Source organism: Polypterus senegalus, chromosome 6, assembly GCF_016835505.1.
Source record: "Polypterus senegalus isolate Bchr_013 chromosome 6, ASM1683550v1, whole genome shotgun sequence".
Classification (NCBI taxonomy): domain Eukaryota; kingdom Metazoa; phylum Chordata; class Cladistia; order Polypteriformes; family Polypteridae; genus Polypterus; species Polypterus senegalus.
The window spans coordinates 21858808-21872860 of NC_053159.1; the positions used below are offsets into that span (position 1 = coordinate 21858808).

Below are 14053 nucleotides of genomic sequence, written 5' to 3' on the forward strand. Positions count from 1 at the left end.
AGAGGGACTAGGCCTCCCCTGGACCATGAGAGGGCAGCTGCCCTGGTTTGTCTGGGGGCCACAGGAATTGAGCGTGGAAGCTAAACCCTATAGGGACCCGTGGCAACCGCCAGGGGGTGCCCAGAAGACTGTGGAGCCCTGGACGTCAGCATTTCTGCTGGCGGAAGTATTACCAGGGACACCCAGAGTGCTTCCAGGTGCTCATGCGGCACTTCCGCCACACCAGGAGGACGCACCTGGAGCACATCCGGGTGGGAATTAAAGGGGCCGCCTCCCTCTAGTCATCAGCTGGAATCGTGTGGAAGAAGACGAAGCTCGGAGGAGAGGAGTGGAGGTGGCAAAAAGAGGACATAAGAGAAGCCCAGACATTAGGGTGTGTGGTGCAGGGGCACTGGGTTGTGTGTGGGACACTTGTAAATAGTTATTGTAAAAAAAAAACGTGTGTGGTGCATGAACCATTGGGGTCTGCCTGTCTGTGTCGAGGCTGATCTTTCCACTAAATATATATATATATACATATATATATATATATATATATATATATATATATATATATATATATATATATATATATATATATATGTGTGTGTGTGTGTGTGTGTATTTGAACCAACAATTTTTAGAGAAGAGATCCTCTGAACTGACCCTATTGCTAAAATGTCCAAACTGCCTTTGATGGTGAATTGCGTTGTTTACATTTGTGTGTGTGTGGCTTTTATAGCCTTACACAGATTATACAGATATTTCCATTTGAAATATAAAGTTAAAGATGCTGAGTCCAAAGGATAAAATTATTAAAAAAAAGAATAGTTTAGAGTATTTTAGAATAGTTGAGAAAACAGGTCAAGAAATGGTTACCAAAGACTAAAGAGATACTCCTAACTAAACACAAAATGTCCTCTAAGAAAAAAGGTCATAACTTTCACTAACAATAATTTTTCCTGGAAAAAAAAATAAAAGATTCAAAATGCTTTGTACAATACGAATAGCATAATAATAATAATAATAATAATAATAATAATAATAATAATAATAATAATACAAAAAAAGGCAAAGGTATTCTTGATCTCAAAGCAGGTACTTTTTGAGAAACAGAACTCAACCAGCAACAATATGACAATACAAGCAGTGCCTTAGTCACTAGGGGGCCACACAGCCTGTCAATGATGCTATTTATTAAAAAGATCATTTGTTTTGTTTGTCTTTAATTCTATTGCTATTATTATTATTATTATCTTATTCTATTTAACTGTTCTGTTACATATTGTATATTATATCTACTTTGACAGTAAGCCTGCAGTGCTGAATATCATTATTCATGCCTGTAAACCTACTGGTGAGCTGCTGTTGATGGTAGTGCCAGTCATAACAGCTTCCCATTGTTGGTAAGAAAACACAAGAACAGCAGGAGATGATCATAACAGAGAGAACTGCACACGTTAGTGAACCAATACCCTGTCCATCCACCTTTTTGCTGCCTGCGGGGGTCGAGTACATGCGTTTCCATAATATTTGCCCAGGGTTCTTAACCTGCAGGAACACTTTAATGTAGGAAATTGTAAGTCTTCTCTTTTTTATCTTTACATTCTATAGGTAGATTCCCACTTTCATTCTGTCACACATTAATATCTGATGTTGAATTTGGCAAGTTTGCAAATTTTATAATGTGATCAGTCAACCTTGCTTTATGTGTTTATCTTTCACTTATGGTCATTTTCTATTTAATGTCTCAGACAGGAAGGGAATGAGAAGAAATCCAATAATATTTATCACAATGTTAGACCAAATGTGACATTAAAGGTCATGGTGACTGAAAGTTAGACTTTAATTCCCGGGATTGATTAAATATTTCACTCTGTCCACAAAGATATCAACATCTTCTCTGATTATTTGTGTCAATAAAGATTTAGAAAATGATTGATGGAGATGCTTTTAGAAGCCAGATTTCCTGGAGCCTCTTTTAAGACCCCTAAATTTGGCTTGAATCCCTCCTTAAAGCTTGAAAAAGGTGCTAAGTTATTTGCTTTAGTTTTAAACACACAGAGAGTCGTTTGCCCGGCTGTTAGATGGATAGTGGAAGTCGGGGTTAATCAATGATTTTGAAACAATGACATGAGCTGAAGTTTACCTTGTGCAGGATGATAACCTCCTCTTAATTTCCGCAGGTCATCTAGGTTATCTGAAGGCAAGAACAATGGCAAACACTAAATTGCCATGCACTCAAGCAGTGCCATGCCCCTCTTTGCAATGCACTTGCGGCCTTCAGTGACAAAGGCAATAGACTTTTATGTTCTACAAATTCTTGCAATAACACCCAAAAATAAATGAAAAAATAAGAGATATATTGTGTTTCATACTCTTAATGGAAGAAATAATTGATTGACTGCCTAATTGAGTGAAACTAATTAATCACTCAATAAACTGATCAGTTACATTAACATTATGTAATGGATTGGAAATCTGCTTTTTACCCTGTGCTCAATTCTGCTGAGATAAGCTGCATCCTCTGCATGCCTGAATTAAATTAAGCAGGTAAAATGAGTAGATGGACACAATGCATTCACTTTAACCCATGGAGATATCAAGTTCCGCATGGACAACTCTTTCCTCATTCTTATTTAGGCGGAAAACTGGCAAACAAGCAACCTTTATTTTACTTTATAGAACACCATTCCAAGAATTTTACAAGTACAGATCCAATGTACGTACAATTTTTTTTTATAATTTGAACATTGGCATGTTCAGTGACTTGACCAATAATAAAACAATGAGTTGGAAATGGAAATTGAATCTGCCACCTTATGGTTTTAAGTGCAGTTAAATGGCAACAATGTCACATTGCCTATTTAACTAGTATGTTGAGTGACTCTAAAATTGGCAGTGAACTGTTGATCTATGTGTTGTCAACTCCTGCCATACTGCTGGAACAGATAACCATTGTCAATGAGTGGACACTAGGGGGTCGCTGTTGCTCCGTGAAACCCAACAGACAGATGCAGACACTGTTTTAAAAGCACAAAGAAGTAATTTAATTTTCTTCTCCAAAATGCCCCAAAGCACCCCCATCACCATAAACAATAAACAAATCAATTATACAAATACAATCCTCCACTCCCAGCAGCTCCGTCACACTCCCTCCCAACTCCGGCTCAGCTTGCTGGGTCTGCACCAGTCCTTTAAATAGTCTTAGACTTATATTTTTCTTCAGCCCAGAAGTACTTCTGTTTCTCCGTCCCCGTGACTTGGGAGTACTTCTGCACTACCGGGAAAATAAAAATCCCCGCGTCTTCCTGCAGCATCCCACGATGGCACCCACTGCACCCAGCAGGGCTGTGAAGCCGAACTCCATCTCCCATGGTGCCCTGCAGGAAACCGGGGCACCTCCATGCTGCAGGGAAGACGCCATCTAGCATTTTGGATGTGTTGGCCGGGATGAGCTGCCATACAAATTGAATACAGTACATGCTACAGCTGCTGTACTGGCTTTTAAATGATCAACGCACAGTGAGATATGCAGGACACGCAGCTTGGTAGCAGCAGCTGCAAGCCAGCAGCTGATCTGACCTCATCTCCTCAGCATGTATTCAGCCCCCCCTTCACAACGTGAGTGGCAGAGACACAAAGTGGCAAGTGTGAAGTGCGTGGGGGGTTTTGGTTGGGGGTTGGGCGAGCGAAGCAAGTAGGGGGCAAAGCCCCCCAGTGTATACATATATATATATAAATATATATACAGTATATATATATATATATATATATATGTACTGGAATCGTCCCTGCATACATCAAAGTCATCCAGATGATCTGGATTTACATAATTAGGTCTGAAACACCCTGTATAGTCACACAAGGGCGAGTAGGAAGCAGCAAAAGGGCCTGAGTAATTGTAATACCACCACTGAATACCATCTCTCTGAGCTACTTGCAGTTCCCGGAAAATCCCGCCAGGTTCCGGCTCCCTTGATGACATCACTTCCTGCTCTGGTCCCAGAGACGACGTCACTTCTGGTCCTGACAACATCACGTCCATGTCCAGCCCCAGAGATGATGTCACTTCTGGCCCCATGAACATCACTTTCAGTTCCGGCCCTAAAGATGATATCACTTCCTAAATGGGCCTTTAAAGCCACCATCTTTCTTGTCTTTAATCAGTTCTGCTTTGGACTCAGTCTTGTGAAATCTGTCTTCAATCATTTCAATTTTAGGAGCCAGGAATCATTATACGGGAGGCTGCCCCAAACCTTTATCATGTCTTTTGGCATTATTTATCACAATATATATTGTGGCGAATGGCTAGGGGTGGTACCCAGCCGGGACGCCTGGAAGGACCAGAAGAGGGATTACGCCTCCTTTGGACCTCAAGGGGGCAGCCGCCCTGGTTGGTATGGGGACCACGGGAACAGAGCATGGAAGCTCAACCCTATAGGGGCCCGTGGTCACCACCAGGGGGTGCCTGGATGCCTGTGAAGCCCTGGACATCAGCACTCTTGCCACACCCGGAAGTGCTGGGAAAGGAATACCAGGGACACCTGGAGTGCTTCCAGGAAGTGCCGACGGAAGTTCATTGGGATGCACCTAGAGCACGTCCAGGGTGAAGATAAAAGGGGCCGCCTCCCTCCATTCGATAACTAGAGTTGGGTGGAAGAAGGATGAAGCCTAGAGGAAAGGAGTGGAGGCGGTCAGAAAAGAGAGAGGCATTGCTGAGGGACTGGACTTGAAGGGTGATTGGTACGGAGTACTGGGTTGTGTGCACTGTAAATAATAGTTGGAAAAGAATAAACGTGTGTTGGTGGTTGAACCTTCAGAATCTGCCTTTCAATATATATATATATATATATATATATATATATATATATATATATATACTATATATCCATCCATCGATTATCCAACCCTCTATATCCTAACACAGGGTCACAGGGGTCTGCTGGAGCCAATCCCAGCAAACACAGGGTGCAAGGCAAGAACAAATCCCGGGCAGGGCACCAGCCCACTGCAGTATATATATATACTGTATATAAATTGTGAAAAGAAATGGACAACACACTCATAAAAGTTTGGGGTTTGAGCCCCATACAGTAGTGTGAAAAACTATTTGCCCCCTTCCTGATTTCTTATTCTTTTGCATGTTTGTCACACAAAATGTTTCTGATCATCAAACACATTTAACCATTAGTCAAATATAACACAAGTAAACACAAAATGCAGTTTTAAATGATGATTTTTATTATTTAGGGAGAAAAAAAATCCAAACCTACATGGCCCTGTGTGAAAAAGTAATTGCCCCTGTGTTAAAAAATAACCTAACTGTGGTGTATCACACCTGAGTTCAATTTCCGTAGCCACCCCCAGACCTGATTTACTGCCACACCTGTTTCAATCAAGAAGTCATTTAAATAGGAGCTGCCTGACACAGAGAAGTAGACCAAAAGCACCTCAAAAGGTAGACATCATGCCAATTCAGGAACAAATGAGAACAGAAGTAATTGAGATCTATCAGTCTGGTAAAGGTTATAAAGCCATTTCTAAAGCTTTGGGACTCCAGCGAACCACAGTGAAAGCCATTATCCACAAATGGCAAAAACATGGAACAGTGGTGAACCTTCCCAGGAGTGGCCGGCCGACCAAAATTACCCCAAGAGCGCAGAGACGACTCATCCGAGAGGTCACAAAGACCCCAGGACAACGTCTAAGGAACTGCAGGCCTCACTTGCCTCAATTAAGGTCAGTGTTCACGACTCCACCGTAAGAAAGAGACTGGGCAAAAACGGCCTGCATGGCAGATTTCCAAGACGCAAACCACTGTTAAGCAAAAAGAACATTAGGGCTCGTCTCAATTTTGCTAAGAAACATCTCAATGATTGCCAAGACTTTTGGGAAAATACCTTGTGGACTGATGAGACAAAAGTTGAACTTTTTGGAAGGCAAACGTCCCGTTACATCTGGCGTAAAAGGAACACAACATTTCAGAAAAAGAACATCATACCAACAGTAAAATATGGTGGTGGTAGTGTGATGGTCTGGGGTTGTTTTGCTGCTTCAGGACCTGGAAGGCTTGCTGTGATAGATGGAACCATCTGTCTACCAAAAAATCCTGAAGGAGAATGTCCGGCCATCTGTTTGTCAACTCAAGCTGAAGTGATCTTGGGTGCTGCAACAGGACAATGACCCAAAACACACCAGCAAATCCACCTCTGAATGGCTGAAGAAAAACAAAATGAAGACTTTGGAGTGGCCTAGTCAAAGTCCTGACCTGAATCCAATTGAGATGCTATGGCATGACCTTAAAAAGGTGGTTCATGCTAGAAAACCCTCAAATAAAGCTGAATTACAACAATTCTGGAAAGATCAGTGGGCCAAAATTCCTCCAGAGCGCTGTAAAACACTCATTGCAAGTTATCGCAAACGCTTGATTGCAGTTATTGCTGCTAAGGGTGGCCCAACCAGTTATTAGGTTCAGGGGCAATTACTTTTTCACACAGGGCCATGTAGGTTTGGATTTTTTTTTCTCCCTAAATAATAAAAACCATCATTTAAAAACTGCATTTTGTGTTTACTTGTGTTATATTTGACTAATGGTTAAATGTGTTTGATGATCAGAAACATTTTGTGTGACAAACATGCAAAAGAATAAGAAATCAGGAAGGGGGCAAATAGTTTTTCACACCACTGTATACTGAATAGTCCAGATTAGCCTTTCCTGGCTTATGCATTCAATATGGCATTGAATCATACAACGGACAAAATTGCAGTGCATAAATGATGTTTATATAGAAAGACTGACAGGAAATTGAAAACTGAGGAATGCTGGGAAAAAGGTGGGAAAAAGACGGAAGTGCAGTCGTCAGGTAAGGTCGGAAGTGGAGGATTTAATGGGTGAATAGAATCGTCTGCCAGTCTTCTTATTGTACATTTTATTCTTCGCCTTTTCTGTTAAATGAGACAGAGAGACGTTAGTGCCTTATACAAAACCCACTTTCTTTGTGTTGTCCCGCATCATTGAGCCCATCAGCTGCTCCCCAAGCGTGTGTGTGTGACCCGAATTGAGAGGTCAAAAGAACGGGAAAGAGCAACGGCGTTAGCTTGGAGAGAGCCCATGCGATAAATAACATTGAATCTATACAGCTGCAAGTCCAAAAACCACACAGTAACCCACGGATTTGACCCCCAGTGCACCGCCATCCACTGCAACGCAGCATGATCGGTAACCAGAGTAAACTCACTGCCTAACAGGTAATACCGCAGCTGGGTCACTGCCCATTTAATCGCGAGGACCTCTCGTTTTTCTGATGCATACCTGTTTTCCCGATCCAACAGATTCCGGCTTAGGTACATTATGGGGTGTTCAGCACCATCGATACTTTGGCTCAGCACGGCACCTAGACCTGTGTCCGAAGCATCGGTCTGGAGAATAAAATAATGAGAGAAATCAGGGGTTCTCAATATAGGTGCTCACGTAAGGGCGTTTTTTTCGTCACTAAATGCTCGCTCTTTTTTTTCATCCCATACCACATTAAAGAGAGGCGTCTTCTTTGTTAAATCAGTCAAGCGCGAAGCTGTCTCTGAGAAGTGAGGTATGAATCAGCGGTAGTAGCTTGCCAAACCGAGAAAGGCTTGTACCTGTTGCTTGGTTATCGGATGGGGCCAGTCAAGTATGGCAGTAATTTTGAAGCACTGTGGTTTTACGGTTCCCCCGCCCACTAGGTAGCCCAAATATCTGGCTTCCTTCAACTCAAAAATGCATTTCCTTGGGTTGATCTGCAGCCTGGCCTGAGCTAGCGTCGACAAAACCGTATAAACCTGCAATATATGTTTGTCCAAGGTGTCGGAAAAGATGACCATGTCATCCAGGTAGGCTGCACAATAGAAGCTGTGGGGCCTTAACACTCTACCAAAGGTCGCTGGTGCCCCGTGTAGTTCAAATGGGAGGACTGTGTATTGCCAGTGTCCACTAGGAGTGGTAAATGCAGTTTTGGCAGATTCCGCTAAAGGAATTTGCCAGTACCCTTTGGTCATGTCCAGGGTAATCAGGAACTGTGCATTACCCAGCCTCTCGAGCAGCTCATCCACTTGGGGCATGGGTTATCATGAAATTTGGAGAGCTGATTGAGTTGCTTAAAGTCACTGCAGAATCTCCAGGACCCATTGGGCTTGGAGACGAGCATGATTGGATTAGACCAGGGCCTGTGGCAGCATTCGTCTAATCTCTAACTCTACTTCTGCACATTTTCCCTCCGGGAGATGATAGGGTCATTCCCTGACGACTACCCCGGGCTCTGTCACAATGTCATGCTAAATCAAGGCAGTTCGGCCCGACACCTCACTGACCATTTCAGGGACAGGCAAGATGGCATATTCTACCTCCTGTCTTTGGAGTGGTGTTAGAATATACACAAAGTTAAAGGATATTTTTTTCTAAGAAAAGGGAGCGGGTTTGTCAGGAGGAGGGATCGGAGCCCCTGTTCTTCCACAGTTTCAACAAATTAATATGATATACCCGCTCTCTTGGTGTATGATTTGGCTGTCTCACCAAAAAATCCACAAGACCTTTTCTCTCCTTAACTTCAAAGGGCCCCTGCCAATAGGCCAGTAATTTGGAGTGGGAAGTGGGCACCAGAACCATGACTCGGTCTCCGGGAAGAAATTCAAGGAGCGTGCTGTTTTTATTATACTGTCCGGACTGTGTTTACTGTGCCTTTTCCATGTTCTCTTTTAGAAGGAGCTGAATATGTGCGAATCTATTGCATAACTGCGCCATCTACTCCAAAATATTGGTAGAGGGGAGAGCCTCCACCTCCCATCCTTCTTTTACCAGGTCCAAAATACCTTGTGGTTGTCACTCATACAATAACTCAAAAGGGGAAAACCCTGTAGAGGCTTGAGGAAGCTCCTGATAGGCAAAAAGAACGAGGGGGAGTAACTGGTCCCAGTTTCTCCCATCCTCTGCGACTACCTTGCATAGCATCTGTTTCAGGGTCTGGTTAAACCATTCCACCAACCCATCTGTTTGGCAGTGATACACAGACATCTTAAGATGCTTAATTTGGAGTAACCTGGCAAGCTCCTTGAACGTATCCAATGTAAAAGGGGTCCCTTGATCTGCAAGGATTTCTTTATGGATCCCCACTCGGGAAAAAGGACTACTAGTTCCTGTGCAATATTTTTAGAATTAGCCATGCGCAGGGGAATGGCTTCTAGATATCGAGTAGCATAATCTAACTTTACCAAGATGTACTTATGACCTTTGGTTAAGGGTTCTAATGGGCCAACGAGGTCGATTTCAATTCTTTCAAAAGAGATGTCAACCAGGGGAATGGGAATCAGAGAAGCATGGTCCCTTCGTGGAATCTGGTGAAGTTGACAGTTGGGGCAGGACTGACAAAATTGATGGACCTCATCATTTATCCCTGGCCAAAAAAATCAGAGTTTAATCCACTCAAGTGTTTTCTCAGTCCCCAAGTGGGCTCCCAAGAGGTGGGCATGAGCTAGTTCACAGACCTCCCACCGGAAGGTCTGTGGGACTAACAGCAATGACCTCCTCTCACCCTTGTGATCCGCTACTCGATATAACAGATCATTTTCAAAAACAAAACTTGTGGTATGGAATCTTGGGTGGGATTCCCATTAACAGAGACAATAGCATTTCTGGCATTTTTAAGAGAATCATCATTCCACTGTTCCCTCTTAAAGGAGGAAGGAGTGCACCTAAACTGAAACTGCAGCGAGCGTAAAGGATCATCGCTGCCCTTGGAGAATGCTATGTCACTTGTCTGACCCTCCTCTGGTGTTACTTCTTGAAGGGCTGGAGAGGCCATATGCCCACTCTCTGAAGGTTCCAGTTCAGCTGAACTAACAGACTGACACGGCGTGTGAGCAGCTGGGGCGTGGTTATCTCCGTCCACTACCAGGCTCAACTCTGTCTTAGGAGGGGTTGGTCTCATACCGCATTCAGTCTTTGACCAGTGCCGTCCCAAAATAACAGGGTAAGGAGGGTCCGGAAACACTGCCACCAGTAATCTCTTTGGAACCCCGACCCAAGTTACAAAACAGTGGGCGGATCTATAATACCTGGTCTCTCCATGTATACAGGATACCTCGGTCATAGCCTTGGTGAACTGTCGTGGCAGGACAAAACAGCGAGCAACAATGGAGATGTTACTCCCAGAATCAAACATTGCAAGCACGCTGTGTCCGTTTATTAACAATACCCCCGTATTAGGTAAAGAAAGGGGATTAGACAAAGCACAATACCTCTCTCCTCGGGCCCAATCCATATGTATTACAGACAGAGGACAAGAAGTTATTATGTGCCCCAGCTCCCCACACTTGAAGCAGCGAGGAAGACTGGGCGGTTTCTCTTTCAGAGAGTCTGAGGATCGACAGCTGGACTCAGGTGTAGCGACACGAATTGGTCGGGTTCCCAAGCAGCCTGTTCGAACCCCCCCAACTTGGCGACCGCCAGATGATGCTCGACCACCTCTTTAATGGGATCCATGTTTTGATACTCCTGTCTACAGACCTGCTGGGCGAAGAAGTCTGGCATTGCGTTAATGTAAGTTTCGTAGGCAAGTTGTTCTACTACCTGCCGTGCGTTGTTCTCATCTGGCCTTAGCCAGCGGCTGATCTTGCCCCATATCTCAAAAGCCTGAGAAAGGGCAGGTTTGTCTAGATCGAATTTCCAGAGTTTCCACTCTCTTGCCTGCTGGCCCGAGGTGATGCTGTAGCGTTTGTAAATCTCGCCCTTAAGGGCAGCCTCCTCCTTGGGGAGATCGTAATAGGCATGCTGCGTGTCCCCCTTTAAATACTGCGCCAGTATATGGGCCCAGTCCGCCCACAGCCAATGATTGCAAGCGGCGGTACGCTCAAAGACAAGTAAATAAGACTCTATATGATCCCCCTCTGACAAAGCAACCAACGGAGTAGGATGATGCCGAGCAGTCCCCAGTCTTACCGCTTCTGTGGCGGCAATCCGATCCTCGACCTCTGCTAGGTGGGTGCGAGTTTCTCCAACTTGGATTTTAACGGTTTGTATGTCTGCGAGAATGGTCTCTAAGACTGTATGCAGGTTCTGTTCTTCAGACATCCTCGAACACTCGGGATCCTGCCGGCTACGCCAATCTGTGAAAAGAAGTGGACAACACACTCATAAAGGTTTGGGGTTTGAGCCCCGTATACTGAATAGTCCAGATTAGCCTTTCCTGGTTTATGCATTTAATATGGCATCGTATCATACAACAGACAAAAGTGCAGTGCATAAATGACATTTATATAGGAAGACTGACAGGAAATTGAAAACAGAGGAATGCTGGGAAGAAGGTCGAGCGGAGATGACGTGGACTGGAAAACCCAGAAGTAAGGTCGCAAGTGGAGGGTTTAATGGGTGAATTGAATCGTCTGCCAGTCTTCTTATTGTACATTTTATTCTTCTCCTTTTCTGTTAAACGAGAGAGAGAGATGTTAGTGCCTTGTACAAAACCCACTTTCTTTGTGTTGTCCTGCGTCGTTGAGCCCGTCAGCTGCTCCCCAAGCGCACGTGTGTGACAATATATTGTGGAAGACTGCCGGCTTCCCAGGCCGGTCCGCACCCCCAGGCCGACAGGAGGAGCTCTCCCGACACCAGGATCGTGCCCGAGGTCCAGCAGGGCCTTATGGACTTTGTAGTGTTTATACACAGCCCTGCTGGATACCTTGGGGACCACCAGGAGTCGCTGTGGGAGGACTTGTGGGATCTGTTGTGCCCTATGACCCGGGAGTACGTCACAGTCACGTGACGGGAAGGAATGGCGTGCTCCCGGGGTGAAGTAAAAGACTGATTGCCCTGACCCGGAAGGAATAGGGAACTGTGGACTGCTGGGACAGGAACACCTCCGGGTCAGGGGCTATAAAAGGACGGTGCCTCAGTCCAGACACTGAGCTGTGCTGGGTGGGAGAGGAGCAAAGTGTCTGGGCGAGGAGGAGAGGTTATTGTGCGTGTTTAAAGAGATTTGTGAGGAGTGTGGTAGGTGCTTGGTGCACTGTGGAAAATAAAAGATTCTTGGACTATTACCTGGTCTCCGGAGTTGTACCTGAGGGTTCGAGGGTGCACTACTGCCCCCTACTGCCACACTGGCGTAGTCGGCAGGATTCTCTGGCCGTCTGTTGGCAGAGGACCTGCATAAAAAACAAATTTTGTGTGGGCAGACAACCCTCGGTCGATTCCCCATTTTTCACGGAGGTGCACAACACCACCCGCTACCAGGAAAGCGGCAACAGTGCGTGCTATCCCGCTCTATAGGGCCATGGGAAAGAAAACTGGGAAAAAGAAGGTCAGTCCCAGCCACCTGCAGGGCATGACGGACGCCGAGATGTCCTGGACCCTCCTGACCGGGAGCGAGGAAGACAAAGCGCTAATCCGGGCCGAACGAGCCCGGGTAGCGAAGAACTCGGGACATGGACGGCTGTCGGCGCGACCCCTAGACAGTCCGGGGGTGCCGCCATCCGCTACGAAGGCAGCTGGAGGTAAAACGCCCGACGTTTCGACTTTGTTTTTATCATGTTTTGCAGACGCCCGCCGAGAAACTTGCAGCGGTGCCGCGACTGACTACCTCGTGCTTCGGCAAAATGGCCGCGGCTCCCAGAAGGCAGGCCAGGACGCGGGACGGCTACCGACAGCTCCAGTCAACAGACTAGTCACCCGCGGTGGATGTCGGGACGGTGGAGAGTACCCGGAGTCCTCCGACGAGGCCGGTCGTTCCCTAACGGGTCCGAGCCTCCTGGAAAGGGAGGGGAAGGCAGGCGAAGCGCCGCCGAAACAAGAAGCCACCGACAAAGAGGGACGGGTTGTGGCTGACGAGTCTGCCGGGTAAAGGAAAAGGCAGATCGCAGCCGGCTTGTAGTAGCCAGCCGTCCCTCTGAGGACTCCAACTCCCAGGAGCCTCTGCGCGACCCAGCGAAACACGTGCCGGGAGGGGACGTGCTCATTGGTTCCCGGCCGGAGGGTAAGCAAAATGCGGAAGCGCTAACAACTCCGGCCGTAAACATTAACTGTTTGGATTTACAGGGGCTCGAGGAATACCTCGCGCCCCTAAGCAGTTTCTTACAGGAATATGCTGAACTAAAGGAACGTGTACTGGAATTGGGAGCGATGGCGGCAGCTCCGTTGAAAGCACTGAGGGAGTTCGTGCAGCGGCTGCGCCGGGAAGCTCCGGAGAGGATCGATGCGGGAGTACAGGTGAGTCCCTCCCGTGTCGAGAGTAAGGGGACACAGTGCGATCGGGCACCGCTGAGAATGAGTAGCGTGTCAAAGCACTGTGTGCCCGACAAGAGACTGGGGCATGATGACCGAATGGTCGGGGACTGGAGCAAACAGCCCGGGGCATGCGCGTGGCGTGGCTTTCCGGAGCAGTACAGCTCTCGAGGACCCGAGCGGTCATAAATGCGGGGTAACGCCGGTGATGGGAGTGCCGGCGGAAGCGCCGCTCGTGCCGGTGCAGCTGACTGGTGCTGTTCATCGGGCGAGACGGTGCTAATGAAGCCGCTCCTAGTAAGCGTGAAGGAAACGGGTGTGCAGACAGTAAAGAGGCTCCCCTCTTTCCATGGAGAGCCTCAGGCTGAGCGCAAGCCCCAGATCAAGCGGGAGATCCCCAAAAGGAAAGGTGGGTCTCCCGACATAATGGGAGAGAAGGCTTGAGGGCAGCCAAGCGGCCGTAATGCCCTCCCTGGCAGGTGAAGGGGCGGAGACGATGCTGACGGAGTTCCCGAGGTGTTTTTGGTCCCGCAGAGGGAAGCAACCAGGAGGGCTTGTCGGTGCTATAATTGCCGGCAACCGGGCCACGAGGCGCCATTGTCCCCGGAGAGACAGGAGGTACACCGTCCCCCCAAGGTTCGCTCGAGGACAGGGGCAACGCACTCAAGGCCCGGACGACGCGTCCTCCTGGAGGAGGACGTCCCTCTCGGGGCCGGACGCTCCGCCCCAGAAGTCGTCGCTAAGGGGGGGGATTGTGGAAGACTGCCGGCTTCCCAGGCGGTCCGCACCCCAGGCCGACAGGAGGAGCTCTCCCGACACCAGGATCGTGCC

The 14053-nt window shown here is 46.9% G+C and overlaps 1 protein-coding gene across 2 annotated transcripts in view; it reads right to left on the reverse strand.

Moving 5' to 3' along the window:
- Positions 1-7372: 7372 nt before the first annotated feature.
- LOC120530863 overlaps positions 7373-14053 on the reverse strand; it is a 92241-nt gene continuing 85560 nt past the window's right edge. For both annotated transcript variants that reach the window (XR_005634026.1, XM_039755564.1), the window contains 2 exons: positions 10949-11431; positions 7373-7401 (listed from right to left, as the gene is read on the reverse strand). Coding sequence is in view for 1 of the 2 variants with exons in the window: in XM_039755564.1 (XP_039611498.1) it covers positions 11416-11431 (16 nt within the window). In the remaining variant the exon portion in view is untranslated. The remainder of the gene's footprint in view (positions 7402-10948; positions 11432-14053) is intronic.